Source organism: Callithrix jacchus, chromosome 19 (genome assembly GCF_049354715.1).
Source record: "Callithrix jacchus isolate 240 chromosome 19, calJac240_pri, whole genome shotgun sequence".
NCBI lineage: Eukaryota > Metazoa > Chordata > Mammalia > Primates > Cebidae > Callithrix > Callithrix jacchus.
This window is the reverse complement of record NC_133520.1, coordinates 28,292,993-28,316,360: the sequence shown is the minus strand read 5'-3', so window position 1 is coordinate 28,316,360 and position 23,368 is coordinate 28,292,993. Positions and strand designations below refer to the sequence as shown.

The 23,368-nt window shown below is 51.4% G+C and overlaps 1 protein-coding gene across 2 annotated transcripts in view; it reads right to left on the bottom strand.

The window, feature by feature from the left end:
* PKP1 (plakophilin 1) overlaps window positions 1–19,359 on the bottom strand; it is a 50,039-nt gene extending 30,680 nt beyond the window's left edge. Inside the window, exons 1-2 of one of the 2 annotated variants that reach the window (XM_035280656.3) lie at window positions 18,970–19,359; window positions 8,921–9,024 (exon numbers count right to left, since the gene is read on the bottom strand). In XM_035280656.3, the coding sequence (XP_035136547.1) occupies window positions 8,921–9,024; window positions 18,970–19,171 (306 nt within the window). In that variant the 5' untranslated portion in view covers window positions 19,172–19,359. Of the gene's footprint in view, window positions 1–8,920; window positions 9,025–13,503; window positions 13,677–18,969 lie in introns of those variants that run through there. The other variant, XM_078356792.1, reaches the window with a different exon arrangement.
* Between the last annotated feature and the right edge of the window lie 4,009 nt (window positions 19,360–23,368).

Genomic DNA, 23,368 nt, shown 5'->3' with positions numbered 1-23,368 from the left:
CCTTGCTGAAGTCACAAGCCACCTCTTTCCCAGCCTGTCTTTATCCCCTTCCAGGCCTCGCCCTTGGGTGCCCTGTGGAGGTGGGAGGGGAGGGGCTCCGGGTCTAGAGCTGCTTTTCTCTCCACCTGTGTCTCTACAGATCCCCCGTCCCCTCCCTGTGCCTGGGCTGATTTTGTTTTCAGCTGAGTTTGCTCTCCTGGGGCAGGCAGGCCTAGGTAGAGACACGCCAGGGCCCTGGGGGAAAACGTAGAGCCTCGCCCTTGCAAAGGGTGGGGATGGCTCTTCCACCCACTTGGGAAATGCTGCTCCATTTGTCTCACTGATCCTAGTGACAAAAGGAAAACTCTCAAACCAAAAAAAAAAAAAGCCACCGGAAGATCCCCCCAAGACTGTATTTTGATGACATTATCCTGTGCCCTGCTTGCTGGCTTTGAAACTTGACCAGGAGGCTAGCTCACTTCTCCTCCTTCCCTCATAAGTCCCTTCCTCCTCTTGCTCTTCACACCTGCCTCAAAGTCCACTGGGGTCCAGACCGAGTTCTGCCACATCTATCTGTGAGGTCACAGGCATCCCCTGCACTTTTCTGTGGTTTGATTTCCCTGCAAATGAAATGAGAGTAACAAAGCCTGGTCTACCTATTAAGCTCACAAAGACCGAAGCATCAGGTCAGGAGAGGAAAGCACGGGCAGTTTGAGCAAGTTCAAGGGGTTACTAAACAATGGGGGGCCATAGGTTGGAGCACTTCCCCCTCGAGAGCTGACTGAGAACACCGTGCGGCTGAAACAGCCTCGAAAGCGGCCACCTGTGGCTCATCTGGAACCCAAGACCGCCCTCCCCAGATGCCCAAGATTCAGAACTGAAGCTGGGGAAGCAAGGCTTGCAGGTCACCTGGTCCCACACCTTCACTGACAGATGAGGAAACCAAGCCTTGGAGAGGTTTAAGTTAGCGCGTGCTATAAAATTTAGCTTTTAATGATATCTTCTTATGCTGTTGTTTATCTCTTATTTGTTTTCAACTATAGCGTGAGGGCTTTAAAGACTTGTTGGTTGAGTAGATTAGTTTTTGTCAGGGCTAAAAGGAAAAAAAAAAAGCCCAAAATGAAACTCTACCAATTTCTGCTGGAGCAAAATTTAAAAGTTTAGAAGTATCCTTGATTCTTTAAATCTTCTCTCTAAAGTTTCACATTAGCCGAGAAGGGGAGAGAGCCACAGCCAACTCATCCAGAAGCTTCCTTCCTGGGTGAAGACACAATTCTATTCTCGGTGGTCAGGGAATTGTCTGCCTCACAGTATCTCATCAGAATGGAAGAAATAGAGCCCCAGGCCAATCCAAGCATAAGTGTTCCCTGCCCGGCCTCAACTCAGAGCTCTACACAGAATGAATGGAAATGATTGAGGAAGACTTGCTGATTAGCGAAGCTAAAGGAAGAACTGGCTCCTGTTGTCTCTGGGGAGAGTGGAGTTCCTTTCTGCCCACATCCTGAGGGCCCACTGCTGGCCGCGTCCTGGGCTGCAGTACTCCGCACTTGCTAAGCAGCTGCCACACTGAGTCCCTTGGCAGTGACGAGTCTCTCTGAACATCCTGGCCAAATTGCCCTGGCCCTCCCACTCCACTCCCCTACAAGGGTCCACATGTCAGGACAGTGACTGGTGGGAGTCTGCCTTCTCCTGGGTCTGGTGCTCCTCCCTGGGGCAGGAGGATGGAGGGGCCAGCATGCTCACTCAGCCCCAAGGAGCATTGCTGTGAGTTTGTGATGAAGGCCTGGGAGGCTTAGGACACCTTGGGAGCTGGCAACCTGAGACCAGTTGCCTTCCTTGGGGGGTAACCTATTTTTTGTGAATAGTCAGCAGGGTACTCTCAGACCGCAGCCCAGACCTAGGGGCATGTGTGCTCTGGCCTCCATCCTGTCTGCTAAGGGCGGCCCTCTCTCCTTTCACACTCAGTTCAAAGCTCAGCTTCTCCAGGAGCTGATCCTGACTCCCTCCACCTGAAGCTTGCCCTCGGAGGACACCACTTGTTCACTGGCACCGTGTCCTCCTCCCCTCGCAAGCCTGTGCTGCAGACACGGGGCCATTCTCTGGCTTCTCTTCCCAAAAGAGGGACACAGAAGCCAGAAGCCAGAGCTACAGGGAGGTGGTCTGAGCTGCCGTGTAGCCTTGCTGATGCTAAGCCTGAGGCCCAGCAGGAGAGGGGTCCCCTGGGGAACCAGCCCCCAGACCAGGGCTCCTTCCTTTTCTCCACATTCTCTCTGGACTCTGAAGGGGCCTCCCTGGCTTATCCAGTCCTCAGCCAGGAGGCAGGGCCTCAACTCACCTCCATGGAGGGGAGGGCAAGTCAAGAAAGGAAGCTCTTTGAGCTCAGCCCAACCCTAAGGGTGACAAAAACTTCTTGTGGGAACACAGTCACTCTGATAGACTGTGTTTTAGAAATGAGGGCCCCTCCCAAGGAGTACCAAGACACCGACATGTGCCATAGGCTTGTCCTTCGGTTTAAATACAGGGAGTGTCCCAGTGGCAGCAGTTTGTCTGTGAAAGCACACGACGTGCTCCTTCCACGGGGAGAGGTGCCCCAGAAGCCGGCCCGCCTGCTCCCGCTCGATCACCTCCATTTTCTCTCAGAGGCACACTCTGCCTCTTGGCAAGTAGAATCATTGCCTCTTCTTGTTGGGTGAGCGCCTGGGGCCCCTGCAGGACCCTCCTATCTCCCAGGGCTGGGTGGGGGTGAGTCACGAGCTGGCAGCGGGGACACTGAGTTGGCAAACACATCAATTGCTCCCTCTTGGAGCAGGATCCATGCCTGCCTGGGAGTAGGAGGCTGTGGTCTACCCTCTACGGGTCCCTAAACTGTACTTTTCAAGAAAAGACAGAGGCCTGGCAGGCGCTGCTGAAGGAACCCACTCCCACACCTGGAAAGCGGCATTCAGAGCTGAGACACAGTGTTTGGAAAGAGGGATTTGGGCCTGTGTGAAGTCAGGGTAGTTACTAGGAGAGCTACTTGCTGTGCCTCAGTTTCCCTGTCTGTGAGGCTAAAGTAAATGAAGTCCTACCATCTCTCCATCCTGTTGCAAGGGCTAATTAGCTCCTGTTTTCCCGGTGCCTAGAATGCTCAGATCAAAGCAAGGAGGAAATTAGGAAGCTTTTATCCATCTGCAGACTTGAAGCAAAAATCTGGGCTTGAGGAATTAACACTGCGTCTGACCCTGGAGGGACCACCACACAGGCTTTGGCTGTGGAACCCTGTAGCTACTTAGAGAGCTCTCAAACCCCATGCAACCCTAATTGAGACCTTGGCTATGATGATAGTCCAATTGCCTTGCTCCATCATTGAGAAAGCCAAGGTCTAGAGAGGTAAAGGCCGCTCCGGATCCCTCAGTTTGTAGCAGCCCAGCTGAGGCTGAAATCCACGCCTCCCACTGCTGATCTGATATGTCACTTCCATAAACCTCATACTACTCTTTGAGATAGGAATTTTCACCCATTTCAGAGATAAGCAAGCTGAGGTTCAGCTAGATCGAGAACTTGACTAGAGTCACGCAGCGATTAAGGAGCAGACTTGACTAAGAGTCACACGGCTGTGAAGTTCCGGGCCAAAGTTCAGGGCTTCTTCGTCCACACCAGGCTGTCAGTGAGCATGGCCTCTGTTGACTGTGGATTGGTAAGGACCATCTGTTTCTGCTGCTGCTAGGGTAGGAGTCCTGCCGTGTTTCTCCCTGGCAGCCCCTCTGCAGTACCTGGCCCATCCCTCTGCCAGGGGGACAGTCGATTAGCATGTCTGTGACTGAGGGTGCCCCACAACCTGGGGAGCGCTGTGTTTGCATTTCACACTCCCTGCTGGAGCGTGACGCAACCACCAGCCCTCTCATCTGTAACAAAGGCTCGTCCACGTTGCTTCACGTCTAGGGTGGCCAAGATCAGTTCTCCTTGGGGTAAGGGTCGCTAGCACATGGGCCACAAGTACAACTGAGGAGAAGCTGGGAGTAAGTCCTGGGTAAAAGTGGAGAAATGGCGTCAATGAACAGGGCAACGCCAAGACAAAGACAGAATTCCCGCTTGTTATATTCCTGGGAATTCTCGCTCTTAGGCATGCCAGGCTGGATTTCACTGAGCATGGCTGAGTGATTCAGTGTGGCAGCCACCACAGCCACTTTGTTCCAGACCTCCCGCTGATGATGCCTGAATGGTTTTCCTCTCTACTGATTAGATCCTGAGCGGGGAGGTTGAGTGCGATCCACCACCTGAGAACATTTTACTTGGTGAGACTCCCAGAAGAACTGAATGCTCAGAAGGCACTTCTGGATCTGAAAATAAGTGAACTCTTTGGAGCTGAAGTTGATAGAGAAGAGGATTGTCGTAATCCAGAACCGTTCCCTGGAAGTCAAGGTCATCCACACATCTCAGCTTCGTTGAGAACAAGCCCATGTGCGCAAGGCCTATTTTCAGCTTTGGAGTAGAAGGGTTGTGCCTTTCTGTGGCTCCAGCTCTCTATTCCCCACATCCTGTCTCTGCTGACCCAGAGGAAGATATTCAAGGGACATATTACAAAAACAACTAAGAGGGAACAAAAATCCTCCTTTTCTCACCAGAACTGCTGCAGCCTGAAGTAATTCTGCTGGGTCCCTAGGCTAGGAGAGGAGCATGTAAAGGAGTGTTGTTTTTATTACAGGAACGAGTGGGGAGACACCGTGATGGAGGGTTGCCAGATTTAACATAGATAGACAGGGCATGAGGTTATATTTAAACTTTACATAAACAACAAATAATTTCTAACTTAAAGCAGGTCCTATTGTATTTTGTTGTATTTTATCTGGTAACCTTGTCCTGAAACCCATTAATGCTTATAGCCAAATGAACCCAGCTTGAGTCTAGGAAGGAGAAAACAGAGCTGCTCTCCTGCCTCTTTTGAGCTAGGCTGACTTCTCCTTGGGGAGAGTAGGACTGGCTGGAGGGCATGAGAAGGGAGGAAATGAAGAATGAAGGGATTCGAACTCATGAGTGACTTGCAGATCCCTAGATTCTAGTGTTGAGTGTTTAGATGTAATGTTCACATATGGGGATTGTGGAAACACACAGAACGGCCATCACAAGAAGTGCAAATGCCTGGGGTAATAAAAACAAACTCCATTAGGTTAGGAGTTAGGAGGTCAGAGATCTAGTCTGCTGCACCAGTAACCAGCTGTGTGGCCTTCAAGGAGCAATTTCTCCTCTCTGGGGCTGAATTTCCTCAACTGCAAAATGCAAACTGTGTTGGGCTCAAATATTCCACGGGTCTGGTGCTGAGAACCAGAACAGCATAGCTGCTGAGTAGGTGGCTGAGAAATCAGGCAGTGAGGCTAGAACCTGCCCCATCCTTTGCTCCATCTCACCAGGTGCTTCCTCTCCCTGAGGTCTGTGGGACTCTGGGGCTTGAACCTTGTCCTCCAGCAGATCCTTCTGTCTGAAAGAGGAGGAGGCTGGCATAGCCAGTAGAGAGCAGGACATGGACCGGGCCAATGGCTTTCTTTGGAGCAGCCTTTTATTTTCCTTAAGCCCCTTGATGCTTTTTGTGTGTCATACTACCTTTGTTTTACGTTTTATTATAAGAAAGCCTCTCTACATTCAATTTGTGATATGAATAATCATAGATTATAAACAGCATGATGATTTTTTTAAATTACAAGACTATTATTGATATAGACTATAAGGTACGACAGCTGCTTTTTAAACAATTTTAGGCCTTCTTTTTGGACTTGCCTGCGGATCTTTTGCATATCTAAACGAGATATGCATAGGAGGTGACAAAACTTTGCTCTTTGAGGATGGTTTGATATTTAGAGCTGGAGCCAGACTGGAGGAGTGAGGTGCTCCAAGTGAGTAATATGGTTTCTGGTCAAACCCAGGTCATGACAATAAAGAAATGAGACTAGTTTTCTTGTCTGGCTCTTGAAACGATGCTGAAGACAGTTCTGAAATTTTTAGAGGCTCTAGAAACACTCTGAGCAACGGCAGTATTGGTGTAACTCTCCAGTACAGAAACTGACACCTTTATTCTATTTGTCTGTTGACCTGTGCTTCTAACTCGACTACAGGTTCATTGAGGGCAGAACCAGATGCTTTTCAGCTGTGTTTCTGTAGCGTGCCTCACTCACTGCTGGGCCCCAGCAATTGCGCAATACAAGTTGGCTGACTGAGTGAATATAAAGTATCTGTAGCAAATGATCCTTCATCGGCTCTCAGAAGCTCCTGAAAATATGCTGATGATGCTTGTGCAGACAAACTACACCCTCCTCCCCACCCTCCCTGCCTTCTGCTGCCATATTGGTTTCACCAGAGTAGAGGAATGACATCTTCCTGTGCCGGTTGTACCATCCATGGAAAATCCCACAGGCATAGGCTTATCTCTCGCCACAGATCTCTACTGCTTTCCTCCTGCCCTCCTCCCTAAGTCTGGACCCCATCTGGTTTTGTCCAGATTTCATCTGCTTATAGGTCTGGCTCCAATATCAATTATTCCACTTCCTCCCTACTTGGCCTCCTCCATCTGCCAAATCTTCATGTGTGCTCAGCTCTTCCCTGTTCCCATAGCCTCTCCTGAACTGAGAAGAGATGGGACGTGCCTCAGCAGCTTCCCTGGCGTGAGTCACGTCTGCAGTCCCGACAGTGAAGGAGCAAGGAGGGTGGGTCTTAGGGTGCGGAGGAGGAAAGAGATTTTCAGTGGTTGTCAGAAAATGAGCACAGGGAGGGGTGGGGACAGTTTTGGAGCATTGAAAGCTAGTGAGATAACTGAGGACTGAGTTAATTAACCAGAAGCAAAATGTTCAACATGGGCCAAAAGAAGATTTTTTTTTTCCAGAAGCACCTTCCCGGAAGGAGTTCCTTTATAGCTCTTGGTCACAAATTTCCATGGTTACACTACCCATTTGACAATATTTCACAGTGAATGTTGTCTGATATCCACCCATGAGTGAAGTAGACACACGAGTATCATCATTCCCGTTTTACAGATGAGAAAACTGAGGCCCAGAGAAATTAAACCATCTGAAGTCAGAGAGCCAGAGAGGGACAGAACTAGGACTAGAAACTAAGCCTCCTAAGCTCTGATCTGGTAACGTCATGTAAGTAAAGACATGTACCATCTGTACTGTCAGCATAATCATCTGTTCTGACTGCTGGGACAGCGATCTGCCTTCCTTGGGTTTCATCTAATCCCTTTATGCTGCATTTGTAACCCATTCTCTCAATTTGGTCATCACCCTTTTTGTCAAAGCCCTTTATTCACATGTATGCTTGACCTCTCAGCTTACAGGGTTCAGTCAGCTGAGTTTATTTTGCACTAAGAGTGTCATTTGCCATCTAGAACCAGGAAAAAAGTCAGGGAAGTAAATGTGCAACAAATCTAGTTAATTGTTCCCTTTAGTCCCCATGCTGTAATATGTGGGAAAGACATAGCCTCCAAAATTAGTCCCAAAAAGAACTCAGGAAGGAAAGAATCACACCAATGTCAAAAGAACACCAAACTCAACTACTTATCCTCTCCTTTGCCTGGGACCAGGACCTTTGACAATCAGGCGTGACACCTGTGAGACATCTGTGTCTTCAAGCAAATGCTGCTGACTCCTAAGGCCCCACCAAGACAGAGCCCCAGATTTCCACGGAAAAGCAGCCGTTAATCCCCATCTGACAATGTCTTGAGGGCCTTACAAAAAAAATTCCCAAGAATAATCAGGCTGATGGTGAATCAGCAAAAGTGAATGAACGTCATGGAATTTGGGGGCTAGGCGATACCTTGGGTGCCATCCAGGCCAATACCCCTGATTTTAGATCAGCAGAGAATCCCTGCCCTGGCTGGTATGGTTGAATCCAGAGCAGATGCTGCAGTGCTTGGCACAGAATTAGGGCTCAATAAATATTGGTTCAGTAAGTGGATAGATGACATATAGCGGATTGAGATCACTTAGAATCCCAGCACTTTGGGAGGCCAAGGCGGGTGGAACACGAGGTCAAGAGATCAAGACCATCCTGGTCAACATGGTGAAACCCCGTCTCTACTAAAAATACAAAAAATTAGCTGGGCATGGTGGCGCGTGCCTGTAATCCCAGCTACTCAGGAGGCTGAGGCAGGAGAATTGCCTGAACCCAGGAGGCGGAGGTTGCGGCGAGCCGAGATGGCACCATTGCACTCCAGCCTGGGTAACAAGAGCGAAGCTCCATCTCAAAAAAAAAAAAGAAAGACACAGACAGAGCCAGGATTAAAGGATCTAGAACGACCTCTACCCATGCTAATTTAACAAATAATCTTAAGAATTATTGTTTTTTTTTTTTTTTTCATTTAATCCTGAAAATAACCCCACGAAGTCCTTTGTTATATCCCCTTTCCATGTGAAGAAACTGAGGCCCAAACTTTGAAGTAACTTGCCCAAAGCCACATGCTCAGTGAGTGGCAGAGTTAAAATTTGAACCCAAATGTATCTGGGTTGTCAAGCAGGCTCCACTCTAGCATGCAGCATCATATGCAGGAGTCAAGGCAGCTGACGTGTTCTCCTGGCTCCTGGACCATAAGCACAGAATGAAGAGAGACAACCCTTCAGGATTTTCCTAGAAACATCTATACTGGTCCATTAATAGACCAAAAGAATCCAAACATTTCCCAAATTCATGATCAAATCAGACCCACTGGGAAGTGGACTTGTTTTTGAATGCCTTTTAAAAATGCTTTTCCTAAAATGTTCTCATTTGAGACATTCAGAAATATCCAGTCAGCCCAAACGGAGCCACCTATGAAGCAGTGGGCAAGTCAGCAGACCTATTGGAGTTGATGAGTCGCAGCTCACGGAGCAAAGCCTGCTTCACTGTTTTTAGCAGCTGGTGCAGTCTTTCTCCATTATAAATCCCAAACTGTCCCCACTAGCACTCCAGGTCTTTTAGGATGGAAGCAGTTCCTTACCGGATATCCCCATGAGCCATTCCCTGCCTGGAACTTGGAGTAGTAGCTGCTCCTGCTGGTGGTCCCATAGTTGTTATTGTCAGCCAAGCCATCATACATGGAACCTAGAGGAGAAAGGAAGGGGATTAGCACCGGGATGGCCATGATCTTCATCCACCCCTCTTCCTCAGCTCATCACTTCTGCATCCAGGTCCACTACACCCCGGGAGGAGACGAGGTCTGAGCTCCTGGAGAAGGTGGGGAATGTCATCTCTCTCTATCTCCACATCCTCTGTAGCCAGGACCAAGAGAAGGGCTACCACAGACTCCTGCAGGGACAGCTCTAAAACTCTCATCCGTCCCCTTCCTAGGAGCCCAGTGGTTCCCCTGCTGCTTGGGTAGGTTAACACCTACACATCAGGACTTGGTCTGGAGGATCTTGGAGCACGGCCATTCCAGCCCAGGGAATCATGACTTCGTGTTCCACAGGGATAAGATTCCCACTCGGGGGAGACAGGCAGGATCCCGACATTCCTAGTCCAGCAGCAGCGGCTGATTAGAGACCGATTCGGGGCAGGACTCTGGATTCAAATCTCAGCCCAGCCCCTAGCAGTGACCAGACATGCTTCCTCCCCTTCTTTCACCTCCAACATGCTTCAGCTGGTGAAGGGGGAGCAGTGATCAACCTCAAAGGCCCAGTGAGGATTAATTAATGTTTTCGGAGTGCTTGGAGACCCACAAATGACAGGGTCCACAGGAGGACAGAGTGTCATTAGGGTTATTAGTGGCAAAGTGGCTTTGCATCACAGAAAATAGAACTGGATTTGGGGCTCCTAGTGGGGCCAACCCCTCCTCCCCCTTTCACTGGCCAGCAGGGAGACCAAGGGACAGCTTCGACTCTGCACAAGCTGGTCTGTCCACTGTCCTGCTGTCCTTGAAACATGGCCAGTGGTGACAGGCTCACCCCTTTGCTCACACCTCTCTCCATGCCAAACCTGCTTTCCCTCTTCAGCCACGACCTTCTAATCTTGCCCATCTCTTGAAGCCAAGCTCAAGACCTTACCCACTCCAGGAAGCCCTTTCTGACCAGCTCCGCCCAAGGCAATCTCTCCTGCCTCTAAACACATAGTGTCCTGCTCTCCATAGCCCAAGGCTCGTTGTGCCCTGTGTCGCATTCCCTCAGCTCCACGGGAGCTCCACGATGAGCAAGCCACGGCTCCGGGGCCTGCCCCACTCTCTTGTCCAGTGAAGGCCTTGCAGGGGGTGGAGGTGAGTGGGATCCAGTGAGAACCTCCTAACAAGGAGATGCATTTCTTTTCTCTAAAGCAATGGTCAGACTCCCCCATCAGAAACTCTGTCTAGGGGGAAGAGAGTTGGAGGGTGATCTCACCTGGCCAAGTTAGCTCCTCCCCATCTGCCACACCCATTCAGACTCCCTAGCCATTGTCTGAGGGAGGGGAGCTGGAATATCTGAGTTGGAAGTAGAGGGAATAGCCGAGGGGCAGCTTTGGAATGAGGCAGGGATCCCCGCCTGCTGCCATCTTCCCTGTCCAGTGCCAGGTAACCATCCAAAGCCCACAGCAGAGGGTGCTGCCTGCTTCCCTGCACCCCTCCATCATGGACATTAGGGGTCTCGAGCTGTGGCAGGCACAGCTTGTCCTGAGGCCTAGCGGTGTTGCTATTGGTCCTGGTTCTGGTGCCTGGGCAAGTTGCTTGTTCTCTCCGAGCCTCAGTGTCCTCTTCTGTCAAAAGAGGGGGTTGGTCTCTTTCATCCCATAGGCCCTGTACAGTTCCAGTGTCCTGTGGTGGTGTGAAGACAGTGACATGTGCCTGACTGCATTCAGAGGAGCCGACTCCTCCTTTTCAGAGGCACAGCTCAGCTTATGAGGAAGAAGGGCAGACATCAAAGGCCATACCACTGCCACGTTTGCCACCTGCCTCAGGGTCCTCTGAGAGGCCTCCCCTATACTCCAGGCCCAGCCCTGACTCCCGAAGGGCCATCCTCCTATGGGGACATCCTGGGACTCTGCCGTGCGGCCTGTTGAGCCTCTGACTTCCTCTAAGCTCTCTGTCAAGTGCACATAGCTCTTCCTCCACCTTTCTCCAGTGGCTGCTTCTCTGTCAAGACTGTCCTTATCAGGAAGAGGCTGAAGGCAATCTCGTGGGCTCAGTCACTCAGGACTGGTGCTCCCAGGGAAGGGGGCTGCAGCCAGGCACACTCACAGTCAGGACCCTAGGCGGCCAATGGCCAGGTCGAATTTGCCTCCCTTCCACCCAGCCCGCTTCAATCATTCTTCCAAGGTTTGGTAGGATGGAGTACACTTGGCTCTGGCCCTGTGAGCAGGTATTTCTCGCCACAGGGCAGGTGTGGGTCAGCCAGCCGCTTCTGGATGGAAAATTTGGGGTGGTGACAGACAGAGCTCTGTGGAGCCCCAGGGAGGCCTCCTGCTAGGTGAAGCAGCCCCAGGGGGCTTGCACCAGGCCCTCCTTGCCCGTCTTCTGAGAGAGAACCTGTCAATATGACACTGCTCTCCCCAGGTCATCAGACAAAACATCTCCTCCCGCCATGCCCCGTGCCTGCCTGCCTCCATCTCATACAGTCTTCTCCATGTGTAGGTGGAGGCCTCTCTGCCATGGAGGCAGTGGTAGACATATGGAGGCAGAGGCCAGAATGCCCTACAATTCCCAAAGCCAGTCCCCATGTCTTGCATGCACTCTGGTAAAGACAGGTGTGACTGTCACTTGTCATCGGGCCAAGGCCTGCAGGCCCTTCCAGGCAGTTCCTGAAGGCATCTCCTAAGACTTATCTATAATTGGGGTCTGCTTGGCTTCTGCGAGAATGAGGCTGACCAAGCAAGGTGTCTGCGAGAATGACACCTGCCTGAACTGCTAATCTGGCAGAAGGTGGCAGTACTTGGGGTGGAGGTGGTGACAGAGGGGAGGAGTCCAGAGCCATCACACACCTGAAGTCACAGCTTTCGGTGTGCTAGATAACCAAGGAGTGCTGGGGGCAGGTGCATTCTGTCTGTAGAGCACTGCTCCCACAACCAAAGTGATTTACCCTCTCTTGACCCTGGGTGTCTGGCTGGAAAGCAATGCCCCCTAAAAGTCAAGTTCAACAGCAGGAGCATGGGCTTCTAATGAGTGTGATGGTATAGCTCACGCCTCCACCTGCTCCCTGCTGTCTCTAGAGCACACTTCTAGGAAGCCTTTCCTAATGAATGACACCTACTCCCATCCTCATCTCACACCCATACCAGTCTCTACCACCATGTACTTCAGATTCTCTCTGAAGTGAAAACCATATTTCTTCTTTCCTTGGGACCTTGAGTTCAGCGCACTGCTCCTACTGGATTTGGTCCTGACTGGCCCGAGCTGGCCCTTTGTGTCAACAGCCTTTTCTCCTTTGTCCTACCCGTGTGGTGAATGTGCTCTGATGCCTGGTGCTTAGAGGCTCAGAATGGGGTCAGGTTCTCCTCCCACCCAAAGAGGTCCCTGGTGAGTGGAGGTAAAAGAGGAAGAGAGGGGGGCTACTGCAGATCTCAAATACTCAAGGCTACCTCTCTGAGGAGGATTCTTGTTTCCAGGGGGATGGGGGAGGGGCTAGTCCCCAGTTCACCCCACAGAATCACTCCTACCCTCCAGCTAAGCATCTGCTTTTCCCCTCTTCTCCCCAGATGGGTGCATGCACCATGAACAGGGACATGGTGGCTTATCAGTGACACTGGCAGTGTGCCCAACCTGTGTGCCATCCTCAGGAGGCATCTGCCCACCCACAGAACTCCAAGGTCAAGGAGCAAGAGCAACACAAACTGCTCTGTCCACACAGCTTGTCCAATTTTAAGTCCGTGTTTTAGGGTGTAAGACAATCTCAGAAAATCTACTGCTCTCGTGACCAGTGTCTCAGCACGCTGCTTCTCTTTGCTGCCTTAGACAATGACCAACTGGTTCTCTCTTGTGTCATCTGTGCAACTCAAGCCCTCTCACCTACAAAACCTTTGAAAATGGAGGCAGCTTCTTCTTTAGGATGGGTGGAAATCTCTCTCCAGCAGGGGCAGGCAAGGCTTTGCAGGGATGACTCAACCTCTTCCACCTCCAAACTTTCAAATAGGTCACACTTACTGCACCTGAAACATTCTTTCTCTTCTTCTCAAGCCCTCCCCCTGCATTAAAAACCTTGCACAAAAATCAGCTTCTCCTAAAGATGACCCCACCCAGCTCTGAGCATTCCAAACCCACCAGCATAACCATGTCAGCACTCAATCCAGCGGCTGACTCTGCACTGGCTTGTGGGTTCCTTGGAGTATTGCTTCTGTACACTGTACACGTGTGTGTGTGCGTGTGTGTGTGTGTGTATGCCTGTGTGCAAGCACTCCTCCCAGAAGGTAGGGCCTGGGTCTCCCCAACCAAGATGGGAAGCAAAGAATCTTCACCTTCAGTAGATCCACACTCCACTCCCCAATTACAGCCTCGGGTTCTACATAGAGAACACCAGCCTTCCTGACCAAGAGGCTGTCCTGCAGACAGAGGTCATCAGGAAACCCACTTTCTCTACTCTTCCTCCCTTCAAATCCTTCTTCCCTGTCACAGGGCGAGCTACTCACAACAGATTCTTGCTGATTCTGTCTTCCACAAGGGCAATACTTCTAGCTTCTTCTACATTTGATAAAGTTCACCCATCCTTCAGCATGAAAAGCTTGAGAAAGGAAGTTCATTTTCTTTCAGTCTTGAAAATGCCTTTACTTCACCGTCTGAAATCTCTCACCCACAGTGCCCAGAACAGCTAGGCCCACAGCAACAGGAATTTAAATGAGATAACAAGAACAGTCAGGAAGCTACTTCTGAGACAAAATCCTCAGAGGTGTTTTGGAGTGGGCACAAGTGGGCTGTGTCTGCAGGATGGTTCTGGCTCCTGGAGGGAGGCCAATGACCAGCCAGCCTCCTGCCCCCTCTGCCAGGCTGCTGGGAGAACTGTGGACATGCCTCCCCGACTCTGCAGCTTCCAGGAGCTGAGGAGGGCAAGGAGTTTAGCACAGCTTCACCGGGCACTTTGGTGTGGCTCTTGACCTTTTCCTGGGCATACGTACTGACCAGAAATGCTGAAACAAACTGGGCTGCTATGGCCTGTGTTCTCTCTTCCCCTCTCCAGCCCATGTGACTCCCTCAAGCTCTGCTGGGACGCATTCAGGCCCGGCTCTGCACAGTCCTGCTGCTCTTCTGCAGATCTGTTCACAGCCACCACCAAGCCTGAGGACTGGGCAGAGCGTGGAAGCGTCCTGTGGGGACAGGATAGGTGTCGGGGCAGAGTGGTGGGTTAGAGTGGGCAAGGGTTGATGAGTTCAGGTGGAGGTCAAAGGCTCTCGCCAGCAACTACTACATTAGGTGTGTGCATGTGTGTGTGTGTGTGTGTGTGTGTGTGTGTGAGAGACACAGGTGTATGTCACTGTATAGGAGGGATCCCTGTGCTGGGTCTATGTGAGTGAAGGACAAGGGACTAGAACGGTGGTTCTCCAACTTGGCTACACATCAGAATCACCTGAAAGTTTCCGAAGCCTGTGCCATTCTTCATGCTCACCAAGTCAGACGGTCATGTTTTAAATTTCCAGGTGACTCCAATATATAGCCAAGTTTGAGAACAGTGGATGAGATTTTTTTTTTAGTATGTTAGGATGTTTACAAGAGAGACACGATGAGCGGCATGCCTTGAGGGGAAGAGCTTTTTGGCAGTACAGCTACTGTGGGGCTGGGCAAATGGCGTGCAGAGCTGGGGAGTTATACATCTGTTTCCAAAGAGTGTTAGCCTTGCAAAGCACTTTGGAGAAGATCTAATTCAACCTTGACAGCTGCAGAGACCCAAAGAGAGGCAGTGACTTGTCCAAGATGGCACACCAGGCAGTGGTAGATGCCAGGCTGGGCTCCTGACACAGCACAGCTGCAGGGACACACAGGTAACGTGTGTGTATGTCACATGTGTGTTCATGTGTGCGCATGTGGGTGCATGGGTGCTTTGTGTATGCACGCATGTGTGCATGTGTGATATATGTGTATATGTATAAGTGCTCAGTGTGTGCCTAGAAGGAACTTCACATGAAGATATGTTACATTCCTCCACGTTATTTTGTTCAAACATTATGTAACTTCTAAGTGTCACGCCCCATAGCAGAAGCACTTCCCAATACCTAAACCTAGAACAACTGGCACATTGATACTTAGATTGGTGTGGGGTTGCGGGAGGAATTTGTATTTTTAAAAAATCTCTGCCCATAAGCTTAGTAAAGGAGCAGGAGCCAGAGAAACAGCATTTGCTGTGAAACACCCTAGAATAGCCAGCATTTTTGCATGTGTTGGAACAGGCCAACGGAAATTCTGGCTAAAACCCCAACTTCAAGCCAAGGTACATTGTAAAGAAACAAGAATTGGTTCATTTGAAGTTTAATTAGTCTGTTTCGCCAATGGAACACGCTAAAGCACACACAGCCATTACCATCTGCAATCTCAGCTTCGGTCTCAAGGAAACAACCCCAGAAGTGATGTCTGTGGTCAGAAAATAACAACTTCCAAGAGACTATAATGAGCAGAGCATTCACTCGGGCAGAAGCTCATGCTGAGACAGAGTCAAACACAAATGCAAAAGGCCATCAAAGTGGGGGCTCCTGAGAAGAGCTCCTTCACTGTGCAGTCTGCGGAGCTGGCGCATGTATGTCCCCCCCGCCGACGGGGCGGTGAATAGACACAGGAAGCACAGAAAGGGAGCAGGCATCTCCCCTGGCCCAACCTCACCCCCAGCCCCTATCTCCGATCAGAGAGAAATATGGGATTAGCAACTGTCAATGGGAAACAGTACTTCTGTGAAGAAGGGAGAGAGAGAACTTCAGGTGGGGGGCGGAAATAAAAAATGACAGATATCTAAGCAGGCAGTGGGACAAAGCAGGAATGGCGCTGGTGTTGTTAAGACTTCCCTGGAAGGAGACATGACAGGTGAAAGGAAGCTCCTTTCTCTGAGCTGGGTATGATCTGCGTTCACAGTAGGTGCAGGGGGAGCATTTGGGTTAGGGCAAATGAGATGCAGGTTAAGCTTTAGGAGGAGATTCCAGAGAAGTTATAAATCTGGAAGGTGGATAAGTGCTTCCTTCCCCATCCTCAGAGAGGACACTTCCCTAGCAAAGATCTTTTGTTGGGTGGTGACATCCCCCTCAGTTTCCCCTTGCTTCCCACATAGTCTGGGAAGAAAAGTATGCCAGACACCCTGACACACATGGGGACAGCCTGAAAACACAGGGGAGCAATACTTCAGAACCAGTTCAAGATGGGAAGGCAGGTTCAGAGCAGCCGCCTTCTCCAGGTCTCCAGGCCATAGTGGCCACCTTCTTCCTGCCCGGGGGCTTCATGACCAGGGAGAGGTGCCTGTCGGCTCTGCTGCGTTTCAGGGAGGGCGTGAGTGCAGACAGGCATTTGGTGCCAGGCTCCAGGGGCCCTTCTTTTAGCCCTCAGAGGCTCAAAACTCCCTCAGTGACAAGAGAAAAAAAGAGCCCTAGAGCCCTAGGGGAGAGGAACTGAGAAGAAGCCAGTTCTATCACCAGGACCAAGGATGGCTGGTCCTGACTGTCCTTCCCGGGGTACATGAAGCATTGGCTACTCTTCCAGGCAACCTGTGGGGTGTGGCCAGCCCTTCTTAACTAGGGGAACTTCGGATAGGATTCAAGGGGCTCAAGAAGACTCTAGGTGAACCAACTCTCAGCTCTTAGAAGAGACTAAAGGAGAATTTGAATCTGTCTGGGGGCATGGTCCTTCCATGTCCCCCGGCTCATTCCATTCCAGGAACCCAGGCAGACTCCTGACAGGTAAACCAGCATGAGAAAGAGGGAGCAGAGTGAGTAGAGGTGGCCGCAGAGCAAATAGGGGACGCTTGGGCGTTTCTGATGGAGAGGACAGAGAAATCTGATGAAAACTAAGCCAGATAAACCAGAAACACCAGCTCCAAGTGCCCAAACCGCCTCTTCCAGTGAGGATGCCTCTGGGGAAACCAGCCTCCTTTAGGGGCCTCCTGAGGCTGAGGGCACAGGGAACAGGCCCATAGGGCCAGTCCTTGGAGTTTCTGGAGAGGTAGCCATCAGCATCAACCCTCCCTGTCTGAAGACCCCTGGGGGACCTTCAGGGGAAAAACAAAGAAGGAACAAAGGCGACCTTATCAGACAGAAATTACCCAGGAAGACCAAACTCAGAAAGTGCACTTCATGCCGATAGACACTCAGCCCATATCGACATAGGTGGGAAGAAGAAAGGGTCCTTGGGGCACCCAGGGCCGGCTTGAGTTTTCTGGAGCTGTGAGCCAAGGGCTCAGGCTGAGATGGAGTGGGAGTGGGAAGGGGACAGTCAAGTCTTGTGCAGAGAGGAGAGTAGGTTGGCTTGAGCTGTGCCCTGGGCTGTAGCCAGAAATGGGGGCATTTTGTTCTTCCAAACCCACTTTTAAAGAGGCTAGGAGGCAGCTACCAAGGAACCAAATAAAAGGGAAGGAGGCAAGTGCTCTGGAGGCGGCATGACCTTGAGTGGAAATGTGAGGAGAGGAGCCCGGAGCCCGGACAAAGGCAGAGCACACAGCGCAGCAAAGACCTTTAGGTCTGAGGCCCAGGAAGTCCTCTGCCCGCCATTTTCCCTCCCTCGGCTCTACACGGGGCCACCCAGGAATGGGGGCTGGGGCCAGAGGTAGAGAGTGTGAGTGGTGTGTGTGTGTGTGTGTGTGTGTGTGTGTGCGTGCGGTCGTGTGCGTGTGTGCGTGGTGGGAGAATGGGCAGGGTCGGTTTCTTTTGCCCCCTTACACCTTTTTACCCCCTGCCCTCACTCTCTCTTAAGGTCTGTCTTGAGAAATAAGTCTTGATTGACATGTATTGGTTTGCAGTGGGTAGAGTCTTTATCAGCATTTTACTAAACTTAGCTAAATAAAATAAAAAAAACAAACAAGTGGAAGCTTTGCTCACTTGTGTGGAATTCTTGCCCGGCATCCTTTGCATGAAAGCGTTTATTTGGTCTGTAAGCTCTCCCCTGTCCGGTACTGCCCCTTCCTCCTTGAGTTTCCTGGGTGCTGTCACCTTTCTCCCAGGCTGCCCCGTCATGGGATCTGGCCTCTCAGAGGCTGGAGGAGGGGGTGCCAGGCCTGGAATCCAGCTTGGAAAAGTGCCTGGGAGGGCTCAGCTGAAGGTCTCCCTGGGGCTTGGGGGATTTCCAACCTGCCAGGCTCATTCCCTGCCCTCCCCATGAGACACTTGTTTCTACTGAAGCTGGGTGGGGTAGGAAGAATCCGGTGGGGAAGAGGATTTCTGCCTTGGCTATTGGGGAAAGAAGGCATCCCTAACCCCCTTCCCTGTCGTCAGTGGAACCACTGGCCATGGGGCGGCCTTCCAGCTAGGCTAGCCTCTTCCGGGAGGCTCCGGATTAAGTGCCCCGAAGTTCCAGGGCCTCGTCCCTGCTCCCTGTGCTATTTCCCTGTCCCGCAGCGCCTCTCCTGAGCTGCACTCCTGTCTCAGCGACTCTCACCCCGCTCTGGCGCGCACACACACGCAACACACGGCCCCACAGGGACTGGGGTTCCCCTTGGCCTGGGCTCTGGGCATCGGCCGTGAGCTGAGACAGGGAGACCAAGCCCAGGAAGGGTGCAAGGTGACCCACAACCGTTTGCGAGCGCTAGGCCATGGCCCCAGGACAGCCGGGACGGGCCAGGATGCGGCGCGGATCCGCAGAGCGGCGTGGGAAAGAGAAAGCTGTCTAGACCCAGGCAGGGCTCAGGAACACGAGAACCGCTCGCGGGGGATCCTCAGGCTTCCGGAACGCTGGGAGACTCTCCTGGCCGAGTCCCGGTGAACCAACCACCCACCCATTCTGGCCCACTGGCGCGCCATCGAGCTAGTGGAGCCGTCGAGCCGGCTTCGGGTCGTGGAACAGGCTGGGAGCTCAGCTGCTCGCGCTCGCACTCGGAGCGTAGACCCTGCCTGGTGCCGGCAGCCCCTCACCTCCTGGCACCGCCTCGGTCCCCGCCGCTGGGCCAGGGCGCTCGGGAAAGGGGGCCGGGCCTTTACCTCGATTGGAGTGGCTCAGGGTGGACGACTGGGAAGACTTGGACTTCTGCCGCCTGACGGTCATCATCACCTGCTCCTGCACGCGCTGCCGGCCAGACGTGCCCGTTTTCATCTTTTGGTCCGACGGCAAAGCCAGCGTGGAGTGGTCCTGGTCCTGGAAGCATTCGTACGCCAAGGCGGTCTTGAGCGGCGAGGGGTTCATGGTGGCAGGAGGCGGGAGGCGCGGGCCGGGGCCGGGGAGAGCGCGGTGAGGTGCGGTGCAGCGGGCGGGCGGGAGCGTGCTCTTCTCGCGCTCAGCGGCTCCCTGTGGCCATAGAGTGAGTGGTCCGCGTGAGGGCTCCCGGCAGCTGCTCCTGGCGCCTCCACCCTGGCTCGTCCCTCTCTGGCACTGGCGAGGCCCGCCCTCCGTCAGACAGGATATACCACCCCTGCCCTGCACCACCCACTCCACCCGGCTGCGCGCTGCTGCCGCTCAGGCGCGGGGCTGCAGGGCACTGCCGCTGGGAGCCAGCGCTCTTGGGGCAAGGCTGCGAGGCCTCCGTGCGGGACGCTGGGCGCCTTCCTGCTCGCTCTTTCTTTCTCTCCCTTCCCCCTCTCCATGAGCTAGAAACGTCGCAGGCCTGGAGGCCCCAGGGAGACGCCCCTCTGTCCTGTTCTGCTGGCTCATTGAGAAAGCCTGTGCTCAGCTCAGGAACAGAGAGGGACCTCTCTCTAGGAAAAAAAGGAGTGTTTCTTGACCAGGCTGCCCAGAAGAGCCAGGCGTCCATCTCCCTCTGTACTGAGGTCATGGCAGAGACCAGTCTTGTCGGTGGAGGCTCCCGGGCTGATGGCAGAACCATAGCTCTTGCCCCAAAGGTGTGCTCCATCTTATGGGGACCACCCAGGCGACTCTTAGCAGCTTCCCCTGAAGAAAGAGGGGCAGGGGCAGGAAGCCCATATCAAGGAGCAGACTTTAGATAACAGAGCACACAGTAGGTGTGCCTTGGTAAAACTGGCGGTTATGTCTTGTTCATGAGTATACCCCGGTAAAACACCACGTGAACAGCAGATCCTCTCTGAAACTCCACACAGAGCCTCTAAAACAATGCCTGGCATAATACTAGGCACTCAATAACAAATATTTTTAAACAGGTGAATACACGAGTGCTAGCTAACTTAATGTGAATTAAGTGTAACTTGGCTCCTAACCAGATCCTCACTGAATCACTGAAAAGCTGCTTTGCCCCAAAAGTCCACTGTGGATTTATTACTATTCTGGGACCACTATGTGCATTCTCCTGTACACACTCACACCCCTGGGGACACATGAGCAGTGAAGCTTCATTCACGTAGCATGCTCTGCAGGCCTGCAGGGAGCCCACATCAGTGAATTCGGTGTGTAACAGGAGCTGAGTGTTTTGTAAAGTATCTACTTTGATGGAAATCTTTCTAAAAGGCATCACATTCTGTCTTGCCTCCTAAAGCAAACAATACTGAACACACTTGCTGTACTTCTTGATGCCCTGGGTTTCTCATTCTGGGCATCCATTACTGAACTGTGTGATCGTGCAGTCTGGTCAGCTTTAGTTTTGGGGCCTCCACCGGCTGTGTGACCCTATCATAGCTGTCACTCTTGCTGCCATTTGTAGCTGCTGCTCACAGCTCACACACTTCACTTTTAGTGTGCTCTTAGGGAATTTTATGTTGAGGAAGGATCCAGAAGACTGAATGACTGCCTTGGGAACCACATGAAGGCCACTCATGCACTTCCTGAGATATGGGTGTTACATGCGGGGAGTCCCAACTTTCTCAAGGAAGGTATTTCTGGTAGCAATTTGCAGAGCAGATTATTGGAAAGCAGATTATAGTTTCCAGTAGAAACAGTTTTATTATTGAGGACTGTGTTCCTAAGAACAGCCTCAAGTAAGCCAGAGATGTGACCAAAAATACATCATAGATGTGTACAAAACACCTGTAAACCTCTGTTATCACTTAATATTGTAAGATTCTGCTTCCAGAGCCTTGGACTCCATCCAGCTAAGCACTGTATTTCACTGTTGAAGAGAGGAGGCAGCTTGCTTGGAATGCCACGGTTAATATGTGGCAAAGCCTGCATCCTAACCAGGCCTTGTGACTCCTGGCACAGTGCTCGTTCCACCACATCATCCAGCTTCCCTTATAAAAGTCCCATAAAATGGGCATTAAAGTACAGTGCGCACCGATTATATAAGGGCCCCAATGTACTATAAAGTATACACAGCAGCATATAAAAACACGATTCCATTGTATCAGACATTTGGCCTATCTAAAACCTAATATGCCAGCCATAATAAATGTTAATTACGTCTTTAAATAATGATAATTTTCCTATTCTAGGATATAGAAGGGCCCTGAAGGAGGGGTTAGAGTAGCTCATCTGCCTATAAAAGGCAAGTCTGTGGAAGCCAAACTGATTATCTTTAAAATCATTTCCAGGTATGAAGTTCAGTTTTTCTAGCTACTTCTCTACTATGTTAATACTGACATTATTTTGACAAACTGATAGCAATAGCTCACATTTCCTACGCTCCTACACACACCAGGCATGGTTCTGAGCCCTGTACATGAACCATGTCATTTGATTCCTTACAATGACCCTATGAGGTGGGCACCATCACCCTTCTTTTTCGGATGAGGAAACTGAGGTTCCATGAGGCCACCAGATGGTAATGGGCAGAGACAAGGTGACTGTGATCCAGAGCTGGACACTCAGTGGCAGTGCCAGGCTGCCTCCTCAAGATTTCCCTGTGACAAGCAGATCCTTTTCTGGATGGGTCTTTTAACAGCATCCATTCCCATCACAGGGCATGAAAGTCAGGCCAGCTGGGGCCCCGATCTAGTTGTGTCACTAACTGGCTTCATGTTAGGTAAGTGCTTCCCTCTGTCCCTCACACCAGTCTGCAAAGAGAGGGGGTAAACCTGGTGGCCCCCAAAGTCCACTCTAGCCTAACACTATAATTCTGAGGTCAACTGTGGGAATTTGTAGAGCAGGACATCTTGAATCAGGTCCTTCAGACAGAAGAGGAGAGGAAAGCGCAGTCAGGGTACATATTCTGGGCCACGGTGAGGGAGGTGTACTCAGGCTGGGTGGAGTGGTTTGGGGCTCACGTGTGTGTATGGTTTTGAGCCAGCAGGCCAGTGTTATTTCCATCACCTTTTTCTCTCTTCTGCCTGCCTGAGCCCAGCCTATATGAGGCCTGTCTCAGAAATCAACCAGCAAGGAGGCTAACACTCCTGAAGTGAAGAAAAGAAGTGAAGGAGGCACAGTCGCATGGTCTGAGCTCTGAAATGGCATGCTTTCAGGTGACCATCAGAACAGATATCTAGATGGTAAAAGTCTAATGGATACAGGTTAATTTCAACCTGGAAGGTACTGGGGGTAGTCAGGGGAACCTTCCTGAAAGAAGTTAATTTTGACTTGATTCTGAAATGAGTCAAAGGAATGAGTATGAATGGGCTTCTCATTCTCTTTGCTGCCTGCCCTAACGCATTAAGTGTGACCCAGATTTCACTTTCAACATTCAGGCTCCCAGACTTCACATCCTGCCATTTCTATGTTCATTAAAAAGTGAAATATGAGTTCATTTATTCAACAAGTATTGGCTGAGCCTCTGCTATCTGACAGACCCTGTCCCAGGTACTAAGATACAATGGTGAGGAAGGCAAAGTCCCTACCCTTATAGAGTTTACTGTCTTTTTTTTTTGAGACAATGTCTGTCTCTGTCACTCTCGCTCTGTGCAGTGGTGCGATCTTGGCTCACTGCAACCTCCGCCTCCTGGGTTCAAGTAATTCTCCTGCCTCAGCCTCCCCAGTAGCTGGGATTACCGGTGCACACCATCATGCCCAGCTAAATTTTGTATTTTTAGCAGAGACAGGGTTTCATCATGTTGGTCAGACTGGTCTCAAACTCTTGATCTCAGGTGATCCACCCATCTCAGCCTCCCAGAGTGCTGGAATTACAGGCATGAGCCACCATGCCTATCCTAGAGCTTACTTTCTACAGGGGAGAATAAGGAAGGCTGGGCCAGGGGTGGGGGCTGGCCCAAGGAAGGCTGAGAGGAGGTCTCTGGGGCTCCTGCTTCTAAGAGTGTCTGGGCTGAATCTTCTTGCTCAGTTTCCAGCCCTCAGGTGAGGGGACCAGCTCTAGCTGAGCCCCTCCCTGATGCAAACCCCTCAGGGATGTGGGAGAGGTAGGCTTTCTTTCTGGATCCCTGGGCTTGCCGGGTGGCCCCACCTTACTCCTCCCAGTCCCTCTGCAACTGATATTCCTGGACAGTGGCCAGGGGGGCCAGCTCCTGTTGTGAAGGCTTTTCTGGATGAGATCCTTTGGCTGGTTAGCAGGCTCCTCAATGGCTGCTCAACTCAGAAATCTTATGACCT